Source organism: Amphiura filiformis, chromosome 3, assembly GCF_039555335.1.
Source record: "Amphiura filiformis chromosome 3, Afil_fr2py, whole genome shotgun sequence".
Classification (NCBI taxonomy): domain Eukaryota; kingdom Metazoa; phylum Echinodermata; class Ophiuroidea; order Amphilepidida; family Amphiuridae; genus Amphiura; species Amphiura filiformis.
Genome location: NC_092630.1, coordinates 62123989 through 62147864, shown reverse-complemented (window position 1 = coordinate 62147864; position 23876 = coordinate 62123989). Strand labels below are relative to the sequence as shown.

The following is a 23876-nucleotide window of genomic DNA, read 5'->3' as shown; positions in this document are numbered from 1 at the left end:
CTCTGGCTGTGCACATGTGACTGTTTTCATGTGCGATATCGCAATAAAGTTTGTATTAAAGCTTCAGTTGGGTAACCGATTATAAAAAAAACGAAAGGAAACAATGGTATGTGTACCATTGTTCACGAAATGAGACAATGGCGTGCTTTTTGTAAACCAGCATTCTTGAAAATGAGCAACATAATGATTGTTGACTTAACACGGTTTGGAAATAATTTCGTCATATTTTTGGTGTTATCTGTCGTTTACATAATCCTTCCTAAAACACAAAAGTACGACCCTCTCCAAACACCTAAATTAGCTAAAAATTTAGAACATGTTACAAAACTATATTGTCTAGAATTTTAGAAGAGTACTTTTAATATTGGCCGGTTATTTTTCACACAGTGACGTTAACTAGGCAATGTACTATTACCTATAACATTAACTAAAACACCAAAGTACGAATATTTCCAAACATCTAAATTAGCTAAAAATTTAGGACATGTTAAAAACTATATTTTCTAGAACTTTAGAAGAGTACTTTTAATATTGGCCGGTTATTTTTCACACAGCGACGTTAACTAGTCATATCCCCATACTGTTAACGTAGGGCTATTTGTAGGGTCACGCGTCAATGGGAAAGAGCACTGTGTATTGTGTATAGGAAAACGGACAGTAACTGCAGTATTCGCTACTTGCACGGTTCCGCCATTATGCACTATGTGCGGGAGAGCCTCGAACTGGCAGCATACATGAAAGGAAGAATTATGTAACCTTACACAGAACGTTATGACTAGTTCAATTCCCATTCATGTATGCTGCCAGTTCGAGGCTCTCCCCGCACATAGTGCATAATGGCGGAACCGTGCAAGTAGCGAATGATGTATATTTGTGTACATAGTGTGTGGATCCACTCTTCTACGGACTTGGCTACTAAGCATGTCGGGAAGGATATGGCGGTATGCTGACCTGGGTCAATATGTTCTGGGCAGATGAGGTCCCACCAATTGCCTACGACCTTGTGTGCGATCATGTGTGACAGGCAATTCCCGATAATAATAGAGGTTCCCTGGTAACGCTATCTCAGAGCTAACATTTGCACGTAGACGTGGAAAACCAAAATGATTGGGTGAATCATTAATCAAAATCAATATAGTTGATGAACCATTAAAGGGGCATTTCGTGATCCACAGCCTCATCCCCCACTTTTCTCAAAAAAAGTTGAGATTTTTATATCACTGGAAACCTCTGGCTACATAATGTTTATGTACAAAATATTTCTTGCAGATTAATTCGTTTAGCAAAATATCACCAAATTTGAATTTCGTTCTGGTGCACCAGAACGAAATTACAACACATTCCCAGCAAACACAAAACGTTTTCGATATCATTCGTTTTGAAGTAACAAAAAATCCCAAGTCATGGGGGGAGTGAATATTTTGGCAAGGCAAAAAAAGGAGGGAACAATGAATTTTTGGCCAGTCAACGAGGGGGCGAGGGGAGCGATTTTTGACACGCATTGTGGCGGCACCTTTTCAAAAATATATTCAAAAATGACTTGAAAAAGGGTAGGCCCCTACGGAAACGTTCAGGCCTAACCTCGTGGCCTGACTCTTGCACACGTGCATGGGATGAATTCGGAGAAATATGGACACTTGTATTTTATTGATAGGGGTAGGGTTATGTTATGATTAGGTGGCTCAAAATAGATCAACAAATTACGGTAAACCAGGCGCGTGCCCACTGCCCAGGGAGTGGGGCTTTGGGGCCTGCAGCCCCGGGTCTTAAAAAAAATGAGGGAGACAGAGAGAGAAAGAGAGAAGGCAGAGGGAGGGAGAGGAAGAGGAGTGACAGTGCAGTGGCATAGCCAGGCCCGTTTTTTTTGGGGGGGTGCTGATTTTGAAAAAGTGGTTCTTTTTTTTTTTCCAGGGGCGATTTTGTAAAAGTGGACCTTCTTCACAAACTTTGGACCTTTTTTTGACTAAAAAAGCATAAAAAAAAACCTATTTTTTGCTCGCTACGGTCGCAAATTAGGATTTTTTGGGACTTTTGCCCCACCGCACGGCCCACTCTGCGTACGGGCCTGGGCATAGCCAGTGGGGCAGTATAGTGCCCCCTAAAAAATTGAAGGGCGGAAAAGGGAGGGAAAAGGAAAAGGTCTACTTTTTCGGTCTGATTTCCCAAAAATTGAAAGAAATATCCCGACAACTGAAAAATATATATAAAATAACTGCCAATAACGGGACGAAAATGTTAGAAAAATCAGGACAAAATATTAGCAAAACTGGGTTGAAAATTTAGTTTTGCCACAGCCACCCAGGCTCATTTCAATATCCGGGGATTTGTAGGCAAACGAAAGGGGGAAAAGTGGAAAGAAAACAAGGAAGAAACGAGGAAGAGTACGTTCTGAGTCATTGCGCATTATAATTATGTTCATGCTTGAAATTTGTGACACGGAAGTCGCATCCACTGGAAATCCGTTCTAAAATACATATTATGCATTATCATGACATGGTTATATATGGCCTATAGGCTATGTTTAATCATGATGGTCGGAAAAATAAGTTAATAACAGGGGCCTAATGCAAAATGATGCACCAATTAGCTTTTAGTTTGAGGATAATATCCCCCTCACAAGTCGGGTCCGTTGAAATCTGTTATGCCCAAAATAATACGAATAATAAGTGTAAACTTTTACACCAAATGACTTTATTGTGCCTTTCATAACTTTTTAAAATAATTCTCCAACTTCTGAGGGAGCACATCCCCCTCAGGCACCCTTCTCCGTCCAAAAAGAAAAAGCTAACTTGCAAGTATCCATATAGGCCTAATTGAGCAGGTTCATACCCATGCAGAAGTCAGGTCCGCAGGAAATTTGTTAGGAATTATACGTCTATATTTCATAGATATAATGACTATAGGCCTATTATAGCACATCCCCCTCAAGCACCCGTTGCGTCAAAATAGAAAGGCCTAAACTTAGGCTGAATTGGAGGAATTATTGAGCACGAGTGTTCATATAGGCCTAAAACTAAAATTCGCGGCTCAGTTGGAAATCTGTAAAAAAATATATGCTCCGAAAATAACCAATAAACATGTTACACCAAATGGCTCCATTGGGGCTTTCACATTGAAAAAATGACTAATTCGGAGGGGGAGGGGCACATCGCCCCTCAGACACCCCTAGCGGGGCTGCCGCGCCGATGTTCATCCTTTTGAAATTTTGTTTAGTTCAGCCCCCCCCAACGGTCCCGGATTCTGGAAACGCCTAGTAGGCCTAATTCTAGTAATAACGATGATAATAATTTTAAGAAATACAAATGTTTTAATGAAACAGTGACAAAAAATGTTTCTAGTTTCTTCTTGGTATTGGTTGAAATTATTTCCATGAGTCGAGCCTGAACAATTAATTTTCTACTCCCCTATAATGTTGCAGTTCAAGTATGAGTACTCTATGTAAAAGTTTAGTGCATTCATCACCACGTGTTGAATTTTGATGTGTCCGGAGAATTGAAAGTCTGCAAAATGTCGTCGAGGGAGAAAAGTTATTCTGCAGCATTTAAGCTCAAAGTTATGAAAAAGAGCAACAATTTTTTTTAGCATTCTCCGATTTCTCACGTTCACTAGAAAGAGTGTATCCCGAGCCCGCGATTTAATTCATAAATTGGATAGTAAAATTAGCAGGAGCTAGCAGACACTTGGGCTAGCTACAACCCTGATCATGCTGATTAGGCCTACTCGCAAAATTATTCCCGTTCCGCCAGTTCACGTTCACAATATCGTTTGCGGCTGGGTTTTGAGACTAGGGAGTATGTGATTTATGAGACGTCTTTGAAATATGATACTGTCAGGTGACTCGGCACTGAAGAGTCTTTGATATCAGAGACGTCTTTGAATTAGCAGTGCCCCCGAACTGAATTGAGCCTGAGCAGCTTTTGACTTTTGACAATTACCCTTGATGCTCTTCTGCTTACTGAGAAGAAGGCAAGACATAGCTTACCCAACTGTGGTTATCTGGAATATAGTTCGACCACTAGCGTGGCCAGGACTTTTGCAGGGGAGCAAAGAGGGGGGCAATGCAACTTTCGGGGGGGGGGGGGACTTTGACGAACAGGGTTAAAATGAGCTAAAAAGCACAAAAAGTCCTAACAATTCTAATTATTACGGCTACCAGCATCCAACAGGGGGAAAAATTTCTCACAGGTCTCATGGCTACGCTACTGAGGTCGACCATTTTGACAATCCCTCTCAGCCATCACTGACGATTTCCAGGAAATAAAATTCTCTCGCATTTCTCCCTGTTAAAATAATAAGAAACGGTTCCACTGGATATTTTTATACATAATAAACAAAAATATATACTTTGTCATGTTACTTTTATTTGGATTATTGTTGAAAGAGCATTTCAGCATTCGTATGTAGTTCATTCCGGAAATGAAATACAGAAAATACGGAAATTTGTACAATTTGCCTTCAACCCGTCTTTTGCAGTTTCGGAAATGTGCTTAAATAATACGGATTATTTCTGCAGGGTTGATCATGTAGGAAATGAGTCAAGGAAGCCACATGTATTGCATATGTACAGGGTGTCCCAAAAAAAGAGGCCCCTCATTGCGCCTTCTTTTTCTCCTATTTCAGAAAAGTTGATCAAGTATATATTGGTATGTAAAGAAGCCTTTACCCGTTAGCTTTAATAAACCGAAGCAATTATTTCAATCGGCTCATAACTTTTGAAGGTATGCCCTTTTAAAGAAATGTATCCGTTTTTCACTCTGTCCACGGAGGAGGTTTGGCTACTTCAAAGATCGAAAAGTGCATATACCATGCATGAATATAAAACATTCCTCGATGATAACTTTATAAAATAACAACTTTATTTTAGGGAATGGGCTTTACAGGTGGGCTTATGGGTTATGGATTTTGTTAATTTGGGCGAAATTGATGTGGGATGGACTTCTTTGCTATACTTGCAATTATGTTTTTCTCGGTTTTTTATGCCTTTTTGTTTTATTATGTTTCTTACTTTCTTACTTTATTGTTTCTTGCTTTCTTTTTATTGATAACATAAGTCATTTCTCTTTTTGGAATAAAATATAGCCTTTTAAAGGGCTGTTTAGTTTGTCTTTGGTTCTTTTGAAGTGAGTTTACTGTGCTGCTCTGCCCTCTACCTGGTTGCCTCCTTGACGAATACAGGTTTCAGCCCTAGTCCTCATTGCATCAACAGCGTTGCGTACCAACCTTGTGCGCCGGATACTTGCGAATATAGAAGTAATACGTTTGCAAAGATCTTGGATTTTGCCACAAATGAAGAAATCAAGTGGTGTGAGGTCTGGTGATCTTGCAGGCCACTCCACACCATGACCCATACCAACCACCTGTTTGCTATCCGTGGACAGAGTGAAAAACAGGTTTGTACTTGTCTTTAAAAGGGCATATCTTCAAAAGTTGTGAGCCGATTGAAATAATTGTTTTGGTTTATTAAAGCTAACAAAATATATTTGATCAACTTTTCAGAAATAGGCGAAAAAGAGGGCGCAATGAGGGTCCTCTTTTTTTGGGACACCCTGTATTGCGCTATGATACATAATAGGCCAAAAAGTTCCGCCAAAAAGACACATAATAGGCCAAAAAGTTTCGCTATTTTCCCCTCCCAGGAAAATTCATGCACATGATGATAAAATAAAACCCAAGTAAACGTAAACGTATTGAGTAGAATCATCTCAAGTGTCTCCAAATAAGGGACACCACCTTGCTAATTTGATAATGATGATGCAATCATTTTCAATATTACTTCCACTGGCCTGGACAATACTAATCATATTGAGTGCTTAATTTCACTCTAATTGCAAGAACAACAATAAGGAACATAACATTATCAGTATGCTTCGATTACATTTATAAATACGTATTTGTAAATATGCACGTGACCACCTCCGAGCTGCCATATAGCTCAACACAGCGGTTGGTCTTCCTGTACATTTGAATGCAAAAGCGCGAAGCGGTAAACAACACAAGATTACTGTGCAGAAAAATTGTCTATTTTGTGATTATATTGTAAACGTTTCCGTCGATAAATATTTTTTCCGTCGGTAAAATACTTTCAAATTTTTTGTTTTTGGTAAAATATTACAAATGTGTAATATTTACGCAATTCAATTAATACTTAAATTTAATGATATTTTGTCTAAACAGTTCCTGTCCTCTTCTGTATTGTGGTCAATGGCATGAGGATTTGGTCACGCTTGCTGGTCTTGGTATATCGTGCCCATGGGTCACGTGCGTATTATAGTTTGATCAGCTCGTAATCGGCGGGCCTTATAACATCGCGGATTAATATCAACATATTTTATTTTGAGAATTTCCTTGTGACATCTCACTAGAAGCATCTCAACTTATTGATTGAAGTCATATACTTTTTCTACTTTATTTAACACTCATAATATAGACCAGAAATGTCAACAATACAATTCTTTTAATTTTTTCGGCGTAGTGGTAAGCTGTGGTAAAAGCCTAACAATTCCCGCCGATTACGAGCTGATCAAAGTATAAAAAATTTGTTTATAATGTTCTTGTGCATGATGCGTGATTTAGCATGATTTAAAAGTCTTTCTTCAAAATTCATTATTGTGACGTAGTATAGTTCGGAACAATAGATCATTGTAGCAAAACCATGAAAACTCATGGAGTTGACTATCATTTTGACTCATATACATGAACATTATAATAAAAAGTCCATGATTCACATGCGTTGGATTATCAAACCATGGAAATAGTAGCTCAAACCTTGCAGACGTTGTTAGATATATTATTGACGATCTAAAGTTACAATACTTAAAAGATTCTTGGGTTTATCAAACGGTACAAACTGCACAGGTCAATTCAAAGCCATCAACATAAGGCGAACACGGTAGACCACCATTTGCACGGTTGTTGCAATAAGCTTCAACCGGAAACAAAATGGCACCATCCTGAAACTCATCATTAGAACCTGGCACGGATTCCGCAAAAGAGTCTACGCAAATATACTCTGATCTCTTAAAGTCAGTCCTAGAGCTCATAAGATAGCCATAATACTCTAGGGTCCAATTTCCTTTGGTCGGACAGGTGGTAGCACCAGGGATCATCAAGAAGGTACTTCGGCGACGCACTCGGCACGCTGCACAGGGTGCGTCGTGCCCGTGAATGTTATTTAGAGGTTGATAGTCGTGTCCGTTTCTGTATTCTGCTCCGTAGATATAAGATCGACCGCCTTGTCTCCCTCCTTTTGGTGCTAGATAATCAGGATTCAAGGTCATACACAGATAGTTACTGCCTCCGCCGCTCTTATTAGTGCTACCGGATGCTGTTACGCCTGCAAATTGAAGAGATATGAAGCAGTTCCGGTATTTTATGCAGTTTGAATTATATTTTATAAGTCAAGAAGTAGCATAGTAGCTTATTATGTAAAACGACATAGACGATATTTGAATAAGCTGTATAACATGTGTTGCCGTCAAGACCTGCAGTTGGCCAGGGGAAGGGTGACTAAGAGCGTTTGTGCTCAAAATTTGACCTCGTTTTCCCCCCTTCAAATCAGCCTTAAAGAATGAATATAGGCCCATGGCAATTTCGAAACATAAAGCCAGTTGGCATTTGCATGATAATAGGGGGAACATTTTAATGAGCCCATGTTTAAACTATATTGCAATAGACAATGGAAGATGTTTATAATGAACATTATGTATACGGAAAAGTTATGTACTTGAACAAACCGGCGGTTGCTACTCATGCATTCATATACCAATGACTTCTGACAACCGGACGAAACCGCCCGGAACCGGTCGAGTTTTGATTTGATCCCTTATGAATAATCAGTTGCAAAAAATATAATATATATCTGCCAATGCTATACTAAGAAGAGACTGGTATAAATATCTACGTGCAAAGGAAATACCCAAACGCTATTTACCTTCATAAATAACTTCAGCTGGTTCCGGGCAGCTTGAGGCTCCCCAATGGATATACACCACACTTGGCTCACTGACAAACGCAGACTGAGGCTTACGGCCATGCTGGATAAAATTAAACATGCAACTGATGTTAGAGAATATTAATTCCCCGTAGCAGTGATGTAACAGGATTAACTACCATAGCAATAGGTGAATACAATTTTTGTATATATCGCACTGCACGAGTACGTTCACGCGGTACTTCTCCATTGAACCATATGTCAAAGAACAAGGATAAAGATCTTGATCGTAATTCTATAGAATTTTCATAACATGGTGATCACTCGCACCTATAAGATTAGTATCTTTGAAAAGATCAGTTTTGTATTCAATCTATGATTGCAGACATACACAGGTGCCGAGTGCTACCTGCTTGAAATGCAGGGCGATATAATAAAAAAAAAATTCACATATTACCATTATGGTACTTAATCCAGTTACATCATCCCTTCTACGGCAAGTAGTCAACAGTTTTAAGTCAAATCTATAGATCGATGGCAACATATACCATGCTGCTCGTTGTGGACCCAAAGGAACTTTCAAATTTTATTTTGTCCTTGCCCCGATATCTTCATGGCAGAAATATCCCCATGATAGTAGGTCGAATCCACCAGTTCTTCAACGGCCGCGCATAGCCATTTATTGTTCCGACCTGTTTAATGGTTTTGGGATTATGGGCCGAGGGACATCCGACTATAGGCTATTGACAATAACCTGGTCACTGACCTTTGTAGATGTCAGTGAGCCTTTTTGTTCATACTGATGAGTAATATGGCTCGAAATACATTGACTAAACTGAAAAAAAAGCTGTATTGTGCAACTTCCTTTGGTTCGGTTTTAGACAACAAATATTGTCCTCATTTAGGTCAAGGAATATTTCAATAGTGTGATCATTAAGCGCAAGAGAGGAGAAAATATTGTTGCAGATATCGAGAAGAGCATGATCAGTGGGATGCTTCTTGCACACGTCCTTGTAACAGCAGTTGATTGTTGTAGAATATGAAAGTGAGAGAGAAAAGCATCGGTCAAATATTAGGCTACACTTATAGGAATATAATTATCTGTCCTTGTTTGCACGGTCATTGGCGTTAGGAACAATAATACAAAATGACCAGTAAAATGATTATTATCCTGATGTTCATTATACACATGACCTTAGTGTTTGATAGATTTTTTTCAGTTCAATTAATCTATTTATACCTTCTGAATCGTCTTCCAAACACCGTCGGTGTCGCCGATGGTTTGCCTTTCCCTGTTTCATAAAGTTTTAAAAATTGACCGTCAGAACGCGTCAAACCTTTGTCCGCATATTCAGTTCCTGACCTGTCCAGTCCTTGTTTCACGGTCAATGGTTTATAGGAACAATTACCCTGACGTTCGATATACTAAAAAAGTACACATAGGCCGGTAATTCATAATTATTTTGAAATATCAATGCAACACGGTTTTTTTACCACTGTCTTCTCTACAATTTTTATGCGATTTAAATGATTTTGGCATATTTGTAATATTTTTACACATGTCCCAACTTATACCTCGATCTGGCTTAACCAACTTAGAATCGGTCAACTTTGACAGTCCCTTTAATGTCTTATTTTAATAAGACATCAAAGAGACTCTCAAATTTGACTGATTCCTTAAAAGACATGGTGTTTTCTTTTTCTTACATTTTACCTCATTATTTCTGCTTCAAATGACCAGAAAACCTTCATGGCAGTTGTTTACTAGTATTATAAATATTTTCATAATTTTTGGCAAAGAATAACTAAACTGAAATTTGTCCGAAATCGTATATCATGACTTAAACAAAAATACAAACCCTAGGATTAAGAAAAAATATAAAACCGAGTAAAGCAGAAGTTTCCTACCGGGGTTCGAACCAGGAGTCTATAATTCCTGCGGCCAAAGAGTTCCGCTAATAGATACATGTGTAGAAAAACTGGTTTTGACCAATTTTGATTTTAACGCCGTTTGCAGTATAAATCATCCCGATCTTTTGGTTTCAATTCATAAGCGAAAAAAAATCACACCAACCTGATTCACGTTGCTCGCTAATATCGCCGTGAGGTTATTGATCACATTCTTATACGCAGAAACCTGTCCCTCCGTCTGATCAAGGCTCGACGACGTCAACTGAAGATGAACTCTGAGTGCTATTATTCCACCCAACAGTCCGCATAGTGTAAAGAGTATCACCAACACGGAACCAATTAGAATCTGGCGATGCGGTTTACTAGAAGATGATGCAGATATTTTCGATAATTCTTCTCTTAGTCTGGCATAACCAGTTGAAGCAGAATCGTCTTGTTTGTTTTCCATTATTGTGCGTGTGTCTTCCATAATTGTGCGTGTGTACCTCTTTAGTCGAACTGGCTAAATGAATATCTTATGGTGGACTTGACATTGTCTGGGTCAATGATTATCTGTGATAGATATGAAATATAATAATATGAAAATAGTATTCGGGGAAGTATTTTCTTGTTGGCACCAGACGTAATTACAGTTTTATCTAAACTGCACTTCCCTTCTTTGTCCTACGAATAGATTATCCTGGTTCAATTCCAACAGGACATTTGAAAATGATCTAGTCGATAGATTCCTAATTAAATGTAAGATTTCAAAAAAAATTTAATAGTAACATTTGAATAGAAATTGTGTCAAATATGGTTAAATTTGCTTCAAATTTTGCACTTGTAGAATTTGACACGAATTCTTACTGCTCGAATTTACCTAAAATATTGGTTGTGAACTTTCATTTTAATACCAATATATATGTTTTGTTAATATGATGATTTAATACCAACAATTATATTTTAGATATACAGGAACGATATACATACCTGTTATGTATTTCACAGGGATTGTACCAAATACAGAAATATGTACATTCCATATAACACCTATAAGTATGTGGTATTACAATGCAGCAATCTGAGCTAATATGTGAACCTTTTAAAAGAATGATAAACTATCGTGACATTGAACTGGAAGTTGGAAAAAACTTCCTTTATTACCGGATATTTAGCAATTGGACACTAACGTCCTAGGCAGTCGATCCAAATAGAATCGCGTTGAATCAGGGTCGGACGGGCTTATCTTGGTGGCTGCATTATAGACATGGTCATTAAGGTTAGCAACTATTTTAAACTGTTGCGATTTGGTAGTTCACATAATCTTGCGAATGGTAATGAGCTTTGGCAAAAATTGCATTGATTATTTCATAGCGAGTGTGTAGAAGAATTCAAATATCACAGATATACTTTTGTAGGTTCTGTGGCTCTTGAGTTATGCTGTAGAGAGGTCTGAAACAACGACACTTTTGTAAAACGTACATTTTCAAAGTATATGATTTGTAGAATGAACTTTTGCAAAACATCAAAGTGTTATTTTTCAATAATATATTGAAAAAGATAATGAAAATCGATTTTTTTTTAGCTGCTTCGACCAACAATACATCGCGAACCCTTAAGGCACCTAACAACTCTTTTTGTAGCTCCCTTGCACAGCTCATAGCAGAGGATTCGGAGATTACCTTCGGGTTAAGGGCTTGGGTATGAACGTTTGGACAGTATGATTTTGGGGACATGACAGCACATCAGACATATCGAATTGCATTCTGAATATGCAGAATGCCCTTCTAATATCAAATAATTTGGATTTTCTGAAATTCGCGATATTATGCACATTTTATGTCAAATGATTAATAATTGATATTTAACAATCCTCGCAGTAAACATTGTAAATGTAATGATATTTACTTAAAGTGTATGTAGCTGGAATGAAAGCTGGAATGACAATTTTGACCTTTCGTATCGAAGATATGGATTTTTATCTCAAAAAGACCTAACTGGTTTTGGTGTTATTGGGGAAAGTTTGGGGATGTTTTTCAAATGTTTACAGTGTGAAAGGTAACACATGATTGGCTCTTATTTGGAAAAAATGTCATATATTCTCAGCTCAAAAAATCTTGTGATTCATGAAATGTGTCAAAATATGAAACAGGATAGAATATTTGCAGTAAGTTATCAAAAAATGTTAATGATTTGAAAACGTTTTATACACTTTATATAACCGAACATTTATATTCTGTTTTGTTTTGGTAGGTAAAAACGTTTTAATAATAACATTAAATGTCGGGTTATATAAAGGTCATGAAAACATATGGTATGAAAACACACTACAACCAAATTTTCAAAATGTTTCCAAAATGTTATTATAAAAAATTTTGATGAAAACATTCTTGCCAAATATTTTGACAACAAATAACATTATGCTAGACAATTTGCCATAAGTTATAAAATGTTATGTTATGTTATGAATGTTATGAAAACGTTTTATACCCTTTATCACGACATATAAACGTTTTCCTTTCGAACATTTTGCGAATGATTTCGAAAACGTTTTGTGTTTGCTGGGTAGAAACGATGCATCAACACACTAATGTCACTGGCACGGCAAGGGGTATAAAGGTTATTAATACAGAGTTACAAGTTGTTTTCACATTCAATGGCTGTGTGTACTTGAGGGTGTACTGGATACAACGGACAGAAAAGACAGAAAGCGGTGGCAAATAAGTCTAAGACAGTAAGCAAGCAAAATTCAAATTTAGGTGCAGATCCTTTCTCTCTGCAAATGCCACGACTATTATCCGTAACAATTTCTATTGATTTGATTTCCCCGAGCTCTTCATGAACTGTTTCACCAATCTAATTTTATTATAAGAATTGTTATTGTGCAAACCGGAAATTACTGAGCATCGGACTGAAGCAATTTCAGCACAAAAATACAATTACCTTATTTATCACCATAAGGCACATTCTCCGCTAAAGTGTTTAAAATGTCTCGCTTTGTAGTCAGACTTGTTTCGTCCGTTATAAATGTCGTGTATTACTATAACATGCCTAGAAAATATAAAACACAATAAAGCTGAGTATGTATATTGATTTTTACCCATGTCGCCAACCAAGGCACGTTCCGTATCAATATTGCAAATAGGTACGTTAATATTTTTTCTAATGGAAAAAACTGTAAAAACAAGACTCCAGGCTCATAGAATCATGGACAAAAGTTTGGAATATTTTAATTTTTGTATCAAATGCAGTTTTCAATCATATTAGGAACAGGTTTATTCTTCTGGAGTAGTGCTCAGTTGAATTTAATTGAAGGATACAAATGTCTTTTGATGTTTACATCACACATGTCAATTAAACAAAGAATATTCTGAGGAAGGATCACACAATTGCAACACTTTTTGGCGGTCTATTTGTATCACAAAATGAGATTAAAAACACAAGCAAACTTTATTGTTCAAACAAAAACTTAAACTCTCACTGTGACAACTTCCGATAAGTCTCTTGCTACAGAAAATACAACTCAATATTTGATGTGTCTCCCCCTTGCCAGCTCAAGGTCACATACGCGACATGGCATTCCCTCGACCAGATTTTCCAAGGTTTCTTGTGGAATATCTCGCTAGCAAGCAATGAGGGCGTGTCTAAGTTCCTGCAGGGTGATTGGTTGATTGTCCATGTTACCTAGCCTGCGGGATACTCCTGCCCATAAGTTCTCTATAGGATTCATATCCGGGCTCAAAGCCGGACTGTCCAGGTGTTCTACATTCTCATTTTCAAGGAATTCCCTCAAGCGTCGGGTTCTGTGCGACGTAGTGTTTTCATCTTGAATCACGAAATTGTTCCCAACGCCTCTTCTTGCAAACGGAAGTATAACTGTGTCAAGAACATGCAGATATTGGTCCTGGTTCATGTGTCCTTCCAGCATGTAGAGGTGTGATTTCGACTTACTGTAAAATGCTCCAAAATGCCTCGTTACTGAAGATCACATTACGCCAGTGGCCTACTGTAAATTCCTGTGACTCTGTGAGCAACGCAAGCGCGCATGCCGATGTCTTTGCAGAAGTGTCGGCTTTCTTATTGGTCGTCTTACGCGAAAATCTGCAAAAACCAGTCTATTGTTCACAAGTTTCCTGGTAACAGACGTGTTTATGGACCTCAGCCATTCTGTTCGTAGCCGAGATGCAGGCTTCCTACGGCCATTGCGGCAAAGTCTCAGGAGAGATCGATCTTCCCTACCGGTTGTTATTCGGGGCTGACCTGACCTTGATCTAGGTGTAGTAGTTCCGGTCTCTCGGCGTCTCTTCACAATTTTAGAAACTGCACCCTGTGTAATTCCTTAAGTGGCACCAATATCCTTCTGTTTGTAGTACATAAGTCAATAACGCAGCCGTATAAATCTCCTCTCAACTCGCACCCCATGATCAGAAATACCGTATACAACAGACAGTTGCAACACAATAAAGCTGGTTCAAATAAGTAATTCAAATGCCAATGTAAACATGTTAATCATGTCGCTAAAATAACTGCGAAAGGGATGTCCGATGGTTTATTGGTCAGGCATTAGAAGCCATTCGCTACTTGCACGGTTCTGCCATTATGCACTATGTGCGGGGAGAGCCTCGAACTGGCAGCATACATGAATGGGAATTGAACTAGTCATAACGTTCTGTGTAAGGTTACATAATTCTTCCTTTCATGTATGCTGCCAGTTCGAGGCTCTCCCCGCACATAGTGCATAATGGCGGAACCGTGCAAGTAGCGAATTGTCCTACATTAGGTAATGTGCGATATGGAATGGTATCTAACACCTTGCCAGACACACGTGATCCATTTTGAACGGCTGACGGGTCACTGATGGTAAGAAATCTAAACTTAAAAACACGGTTATACAAAAAAATAAAAAACATTCCAAACTTTCGTCCATGACTGTATTTTATTATGCGGTACATGAAACAATGGTTTTAAAGTAAAAAGAAATTTATTGAATGTGGGTGTACCAATATTTTCAAAATATTGCCAAAATGTTATTGCAAATATGTTTTGGCAATATGTTTGAAAAATAGTTTGTCCCCACTTAAATAACATCATTCTAGAATGTTAAGTAGCAAGTTTTTAAGGATGACTATTACTATTATTGGAGCGTTTCATTATCTTCATACACCGTTTTATGTTTATGTATGTGTTCTATGCGTGTGTAAGTTTATCATGTAATAATATAATATAAACAAATCTTAAAAGGGCATTTTCGTGATCCATAGCCTCAATCCCCCACTTTTCTCAAACAAAAAATTATATTTTTATACCACTGGAAACCTCCGACTACATAATGTTTATGTATAAATAATGTTCTGCAGATTAATTCGTTTAAAAACAAATAGTGCCAAAGTTGAATTACATGTACGTGTACCAGAACGTAATTCAACACAATGGCCTATGGAGTAGTGTAATACGCCATAGACCCGGAAAAAAGAACACATAATCATGCATAACTCGAAAACGAGAAATCGGTATTAACTGAAATTTTGGGAATATGCTTTTTTCGTGGATTGACAAATGTCATGAAAAGAGGATGGTAGGATCACGAAATAATCCATTAAATCTTCAAAAGTTCACAAAAATACAAAGAAGATGGTAGGATCACGAAATACTCCATTAAGGGATCTAAAATGAGCGTTTATTGCGTTTCGACAGTATTTTTGTGGGACATGAGAGCACCTCAGACCTATCGAATTGCATTCTGAATACGAAGCATGTCTTTCCGATATCAAATAATTTTCATTTTTTGAAAATCACAATATAATACAAATTTTATGACAAATTATAAAATATTGATATTTTTCGAATTTTGATATATAACAGTCCTCGAAGTAATTATATAAATCTAATGATATATTCTTAAAGTGTATGTAGCAGGGATGAAAAGCCGACGGTCAATTGAAAATTTTAACCTTTCATATTGAAGATATGGATTTTCCTCCCAAAAAGACCTAATTTTTGTTGGTGTTTTGGGGAAAAAAATCCATATCTTCAATACGAAAGGTCAAAATTTTCAATTGATCGTCGGCTTTTCATCCCACCTACATACACTTTAAGTATAAATCATCAGATTTATAAAGTTTACTTCAAGTACTGTTAAATATTAAAAATATCAATTTTAATGATTTGCCATAAAATGTGTATTAAATTGCGAATTTCAAAAATCAAAATTATTTGATATCAGAATGACATTCTTCGTATTCAGAATGCAATTCGATATGTCTGATGTGCTCTCATGTCCCACAAAAAATACTGTCCAAACGTTCATACCCCACCCCTTATAGCCTCCAAAACTTGACAAAAATACAATATTATCTCAACCTACATAATTGTACTATGACTGGAAACTTCTCCAGAATTATCATCGATTTCTTCTTCTTAGACCGGTATTTTAAAGAATGAATTATGTGTTTGATTGTTATTTTTCTATCGATTCAACTTCTGTTACCTGCAAGGTATCACTAATAGTGTTACAAGATCTTGTGTTCATGTTCATATCATCAAATGGGGCGGTTCGTTTATGTTTGGAAGAAATGCCAATACGTAAAAAACAATTATTCAACAAGATTGTAGCCGTTTTTCTGAAAGCCGAGCTCATTCCCGCCAAAATCGCTGCGTCACACCAACTTCCAGATATCACGAGCCAAAATGCTATAAAGTCCAACCACGGTACTGTCTTCATTGACAAATTTGTATAGGTAAGGGCGATAAAATATGGTGTCCACACAATAGCATATGTTGCGGTTATAGTTGCAAACATACGAATAGCTTTTCCTTCGCCGCTAAGAGACGACTTCTTCTTGCTATCGTCTGAACTCAGAGTATGTCTCTTGTGAAATTCAAGAATCTGTTGACGAGTAATACGATACAAATGTATGTATATAAAACTGATAGATATCAACGGTAGCAATACAGTGGTGACGCCAATAACAATGGTAAGAATGATTGAATTTGAATCAGAATTGTCAAGCTCTGGTCCACAGCCAGCTCTACTGGTGTGATATGAAACAGGAGGTCCTGCAAGCAGAGGCGTGTATACACAAAGAATGTCAATAGCACAAAGGACCCATGTGAACACTATTACTGTCAATACCCTTCTTCTGGTGATCAGTTGATGATAGCGTAAAGGTTTCGTGATTGCAATATACTTATCGACTGTTAAACATATCAGAGATATGATCGAAACGGCTCCAAAGACGCTCATAAAGAAACTCGTAATATCGCACAGAATATCTGGATATATCCATTGCCCATATGCCGCAGGAACAATGTAAATAAATGCACCGATACCAATGCCCAAATCTGAAGCTGTCAGAGATAAGAGAAACAATCTGTTGTTTTGGGGTAGGCTGGTTACACGCGGTAATACTGCAAGACAGATGGCGTTGCTGACAATGGATAAGATGGCAGTTACAAAAGCAAACGAAGCACGTAAAGCTAATTTCACTGGATCATAGTCTTCAGGCTCTTGATAAATGGAAATATTGGTATAATTTGTCATCGTAAAGCTGATTTTATCCACCAAATACAGAAATTTAATGTTTGCTTTTTAATATGAAAACTTGAGGAAGCATTTTCGTTGTGAACACCTTGAAAATATCTCCGTCGCAACAGCAATAGAGAAACACATGCGCTCTAAAATTGTCTCTAGTTGGAATCACTCGAATATAATAATTGAATATGGGCTTGAAGGTTAGTTGTAAATTTTGAAATGAGACGAGTTTGCGCTCTATAACAATGTACGGATAGAGATCGGTACGTGGCTCTGAATAAATTGGGTTTCTAGCTTATTGATTAAATTAGTTCACATCGCGTGATGGCATGGTGTCTGAGCAAGCCGCAAAGGCTTGCCTTTTTATGTGGTTGGAGAATTGTGTTCAATGTTTTTGCGACTAGATAGGCGCAGTGAAAAAATGACGGTAAGTTATGACAATTGACCAATCGACGAGAAGCCTGCTTTATGTTGACAAATGAATTATGTTTAAACCATTTAACCAGTGTGTAAGTGAAATGAAAGTCATTAATGGATAATAAATAATCCGGAATATTCAAGACATTGCTTTTTTCCATTTGTCTCGGGCTTTTCGTTAAGATCGCCGTACAAGGAGAAACGTGACTATTAATATTAAATTCCACGGGATGTGTAAACATGGTATTAAAGATGGTATTTGTTCCCCAAAGGATCAGATGGTATGGGGAAGTTGTGTTGCTTTTATATGGCAAATTTAAACGAACGTTTTAAAAAAATAGTCTGAAAATATTCGGTATTTGTTGTCCTATAATTTGGGCACTTTTGATGAAACTAATAGTCAATATTATTTGACTATACTCCCAGTGTCATCTCCCATGCAATGGAGTACAGGCAGAAATGGATAGCCATCATGTACAAGGTCGCGGAAGATAGCCATGATTGGTTAATGACAATAATCAATATATAACCGACGAAAAAACCCGACGTATCACCCGTCTTGCACTTAAACTTATTTAGGTACTGTAATTTATTGTAGCCTTCCATTACTACAGGAAATGTGCCCCTTTGCCGAGTAACAACAATTCAACCTAAGTGTCTTACCTAATTGAATACGTAAATTAGTAAGTAGGTGATTCGCCATATCTGGAGTGGGTGGTATCAGAATTGTGTAATTAAATGCTGGACATCTGGCGGAATGCGTACTGGATAACTGTGTTATAGAAAGGTCTCTGAACCTGACCATAAGGGATAAGAAAGCAGATCAGATTTTAAACGTTTTTACTTGGTTTGTAGCTGAAACTTATGCTTAGTACACGTATTCTCAATCACAAACAATAATTTTGTGTCTATAGAGCTCAATACTTGGATAGGCCTACTTCCAATTAACATTAAGTAGTGTTGCCATGTATGGTAACAAATGAACAAACGAAATACAGCATCCTTCGAAAACTGCCATTTGGGTAGAGTAGGACGCTTCTTCATGTAATGGTGACGTTGACGACTGCATATTGAGGACAAAGTTAATTTCAGTTCAACTTGTAAAATAAGCTGTAAATGAAAAAGGTCCCTTCACATAAAATTTGCAAATTGTTGTACAACTCCAATATTAAGTGTTGGCAATTATTCCCCTCCCAAGAAAATTCATGTACATGGGGCAGAAATACCACCCCTTGCATCAAGTCATGGGGTCTCCTATACATAGAACCCATGCCATTCTTCTTGTATGTCAGGTTTATTTGTCTCAATATTTGAGTACAAACACGGATATGTCATGGGAGGGGGGGCAATGTTCCCTGCATGCCCACAAAGAAAGACAAATGTCTCAGATCCCTGGCAATTCCACTTTCTTGTGAGCGAAAAGTATCATATTTTGCAAAAAACTAAAAAAAGTAGTGTTGCAAGATGATGTGCAATAGCAATTAAGTAGCATATACTTGACCAAGAGAGTTTTATTGAATTATGGAATGAACTTTTTGATTAAACTTTTTGAGCTCAAATTGTGAATAATAGATAAGGTTTCTAATAACAACCTCACCTAGTCGTACTGAACTAATTTTTTTTAATGTCATGCCAAATTGTGGTTTACACTAAGCTATTAATAACTGGAAGAATTCAGTAGCAAAAATACTGCATTGTGAAGACTTAATTGGGTCAACTTGTCCAATAATCAAGCAGCTGAATGGCACCAATTATTTCTGAATGGCACCAATTATTTTTAGAATATCTAATTGTCCCTCATTAAGGTTACACAAAGAGACGTATAAAAAACGTATAAAAGACGTATAAAGTTGTTCTCTAAAACAGAGTTTTCTCAGTAATCAGATATCGCAGCGAGTGAAATGTTGGTGCATTGGATGTAGCTTAACATTTTTGTGTGTGTTATATACAAATTATTAGAATAAATTTGAAAATCCTTCGTTTAAAGCATTTTTAACCACCATGTTCACAAGATCAAAAACACGTTCCATGAGGTTTTTTTCAAATGTGCGCTCCGTATAAATCCACACCGAGCGATTGTTTTCTTCTTTTCGTATTGTATTACAAATCGATCAAAGAAATAATGTTGCCATGGGGAAGAACCAAATGCAGTACCGATTAAATTTTAAAAGCCCGTTTTGGAGGAAAATTTTGGAGAATTTGCTTGAGAAAAAGCTGGTTTGTGAAATTATCGATATCTTGATTACGAGACGTTAATTTCGACATCTGAATACCTACATTATTTCTCAACATTCTGCCAATTGCTATTCCATTTGATTTTCACTCCAAATTGAAGCTAGTTTTGCAAAAACGAGGTTTTCCTCCATCAGTTCGTTCAAAATTTCAGCGCCGACATGCGTGTTTATTCTAAGAGCCATAATGCGGACGCGATTGTAATCATTGTAATTGCATCCAATTATAGAAATATCATCCGCTTTGAGAACAGTCAATTGCGTGAGGTGATATATGGCCGAGTGGATAGAGTTCCGGACTGGGAATCTAATATGAATTTTTTTCGTGGGTTCGAGTCTCCGTGTGGCTGAATTTCCTTTTTTTTCTTTTTTCTCATTTTTACTTCCTTTCTTTCCTCTTTTCTTTCTTTTTCATTTCTTTTTTTTTTTTCATTTCTTTCTTTCTTTCTTTCTTTTTCGTTAATTTTCTTAGTCTCTCTTTCTTTCTCTTTTTCACTATTTCTTTATTCTTTCTTGCTCCTTTCTTTTTACTTTTATTTGATTGATTCGCTGAGTGCAGTGAATCGTGATGGATTGTTTTTCACTTTATATAATTCATAGTTGATTTTAATCCCAAATTCGATTTACAAATAATTGCTTTTGATATTGTTGTTTTTGCCTAACCTTCGGCCTACATTGTAATCAGGGGAATAGCAGCATTGATTTCATCAAAGATATCAAGGCTATAAATTCAAAATCAACACATTTTCCAGGGCGTAGCTTGACGAAGTGCCCCAATCAATTTTAAAATTTATAAAATCCTTGTGAAAATTGCCGAAAACGGCTTGTGCCACCCCCCCGGCATCCGAGCTCCGGGCACGAGCTAAGCCAAGTTTCATAGCCTTTTCATGTCTTGACCGTGGATCGATATTCTATTGTAAGTAGGCCTACGTCCCGGTACGCTTGTTCAGTTTCTGCATGGCTGTTTCTGTTATGAACTTACGCCCCTCTGAAATCAAGCGCATGAAAAACTCTCGGCTAACCTTAAGTGTTGCAAAGACACTTTCTGTCATCCCTCCTGTTATATGAGATGTCTTTGATACAAATGTCAACACTCTGGGCACTACAGCTATTGTGATAACAGAGTTTTCACTAAGATATATATTAAAACCTGGAAGAATTCAGTAGCAAAAATACTGCATTGTGAAGACTTAATTGGGTCAACTTCTCCAATAATCAAGCAGCTGAATGGCACCAAATATTTTTAGAATATCTAATTGTCCCTCATTAAGTGTTGCAAAGACTCTTTCTGTCTTTGATACAAATGTCAACACTCAGGGCACTACAGCTATTGTGGTAACAGAGTTGAGTATTTTAAAGGTTTCAACCAATCAGATTGCTTGAATTGCGCGCTATAGCTAAACAGTGCACAAGGCACCTTCAACCAATCGCTGCACAGTAAGGAGTCACATGAGTCTAAACTATGTTCAGGATGAGACTTTGTAACCACTTTTCTGTCTATCTGTCTGTCTGCCTGTCTGTGTGTCCATCCTGAGCTCTATATCTCGGGATCCATGGGGATATCACTTGCATATCTCTTTCATTTCTCGTATCTGGTACATGATCATTCTCTCTTCTCACACTACATGTAGAAAGATACATTGTACAAGTAATATTTTGAATTTATAATATGGGTTTAGGCCCACAATGACAAAACTCCGTAAGGAGTACCAAGGCTAAAGGTGCTCGACCTGGGTAAGGTGAGGTAAGGATAGGGTGTGGTAATATAAAGGGTTCACAAAAAATAACTCCCCCCTAAAATTACAAAACATTTTTTTACATAACTTGACATACATTTCGTGGATTTGAACAATTCTGTGAATAAAGGAATTGTTTTTCTACCCTCCCAACGTTCTTTCGTCTGACATTCTTTTTGTTTCACGTTTTCTAAAAATGTTGCTTTCAGAAGAAGTTGCACTTTTCAACATCCTCATTTATGTCAACAAATCATTATTTTGCACTACGTGATGGTTGTATGGGTGACTAAGGGTTCAGAGACAAAAAGGTGAAGGAAAAAAAAACAATTAAATCAATCGTAACATTGATACCCAGAAAGTTTTGTACATTACACGTATGGGATATGTTGAGAGCGCAACTTTTTTTAAAGCATCATTTTTGAAAAATGTGATTATTTTTGACCAAAACAAAAAAGATTTTGAGAAGGGATAACTTTGGTAGGGTAGCAAAAAGATGCCTCTATTCACAGGTTTTTAAATTTGTCCAAATCAACAAAATGAATGTTAAGTTATGCAAAGAAATGTTTTGTAACTAAAAAAATTGATTTTACTATTTTTGAAACACCGGCTCAATAAAATCTTCTAAAAAAACCCGTACATGTTTTCATTCATTCATTCATTCATTCATATTTTATTTCCATAAAAATCAAAGACATTACATAAAAAATATATATAAACACGGTACATATGGAGGAAAAGGCTGGAAGACCAAAAGGTCTGAAAGTTAGCCTTTCCCTGAAATCAAATGAAATTAACAAAATAAATCAACATCACATAACCAAAAGACAAGGGAGGGGTAATCGTATACATAAAAATTAAAGAAAACCAAAACACCATTAAATAAATCAAAACATTGATATCGAGAATGTTTTTGTACATTAAATGTATAGGATGTGGAAAAGTGCAACTTTTTCTGAAAGCATCATTTTTGGAAAATGTGGTTATTTTTGGCCAAAACAAAAAGATTTTTTAATGAAAGAACTTTGGGAGGATAGGAAAATGATTTCTTTATTCACAGGTTTTTAGATTTTTCAAAACAACGAAATCTATGTCAAGTTATGCAAAGAAATGTCTTGTAATTTTAGGGGGGAGTTATTTTTTGTGAACCCTTTATATATGTAGTAGAGGTGGAATTGGTATGGGTGAGGAAATTCTGAGATGGGATAGTGGTGAGCCGGGTATGTTGAGGTTAGTGGATGGCTAGGGTAGGAGTATTTTTTTCCAAATTGTTCATATTTGTTTACAAACCGAAAGCCCCAGGGTCTAGCTTTGTGGTTTGAGAACCACTATTGTTTTACTTTGGTTATCCAAATCGTGAAAACAGACAAGACTTGTGGTTCGCCTTGTTTTAGTAAGGCCTGCTGTAAGGCCCAGTGAAAAGATTAATTAGTTTCTCGTCCCCGCCCACGACCTGTTTCCAGCCCGCCTCAATTTAAATATTTCGTACAATAATAAAAACGCATGCACCCACGATTGCCAGCCATAACCATGGACTTCATGTCCAATACCCAAGTTATATGAACAACATAACGGGGTTCAAATGTACAGTTATTAACCCGTCTCTCTCCCCCTTGTTACCATCGCCCGACGGTGCAGTTACACACCCATGCCATAACACGTACGTTGGCAAACGGAAAGCTATTAGACCTTGTATTGGTTGTAATCAATGTCGTGAGCAAAGCATTGGGCGGATTGACGATATACTAGCGGCTCGCAAAAATAGAGATTTTCAAGAAACATGCCAGGAGGCACGTTAAAATAGCCCCTGCCGGGAACGGCCACGGTCCAGCAGCGCAACCGGAAATTTCCGGACGCTACATTATGCTTATAGTTTATACTTGCTGTAGAAGTGACGTAATAAACCGGACTAACTACCATAGATTAATACAATTGTGACTATATCGCGCTGCACTACAAGCAGGTTACACTCATACCTGTGTATGTCTGCAATCTTACATGTGCGAGTTATCAGTATGATATGGTTCAATGCATAGGTACCACGTAAACGTTGTAGTGCATGGCGATATAGTCTAAAATTGTATTCATCTATTGCTATGGTAGTTAATCCGATTATTACGTCACTCCTACTGCTCCGAATAGTG

General features: G+C 37.3%; 1 protein-coding gene and 1 long non-coding RNA gene across 2 annotated transcripts; both read right to left on the bottom strand.

The window, feature by feature from the left end:
- Nucleotides 1-4341: 4341 nt before the first annotated feature.
- Nucleotides 4342-5671, bottom strand: LOC140148900 (uncharacterized). Its single transcript, XR_011858534.1, has 2 exons — nucleotides 4823-5671; nucleotides 4342-4775 (listed from the first exon to the last, which is right to left on the bottom strand). It is a non-coding gene; the product is annotated as an uncharacterized lncRNA (long non-coding RNA).
- Nucleotides 5672-5779: 108 nt separating this feature from the next.
- Nucleotides 5780-10915, bottom strand: LOC140148898 (uncharacterized). Its single transcript, XM_072170999.1, has 4 exons — nucleotides 10811-10915; nucleotides 10005-10393; nucleotides 7931-8033; nucleotides 5780-7333 (listed from the first exon to the last, which is right to left on the bottom strand). The coding sequence occupies exons 2-4, from the start codon at nucleotides 10308-10310 to the stop codon at nucleotides 6834-6836; spliced, it is 909 nt and encodes a 302-aa protein (XP_072027100.1). The 5' UTR covers nucleotides 10311-10393; nucleotides 10811-10915; the 3' UTR covers nucleotides 5780-6833.
- Between the last annotated feature and the right edge of the window lie 12961 nt (nucleotides 10916-23876).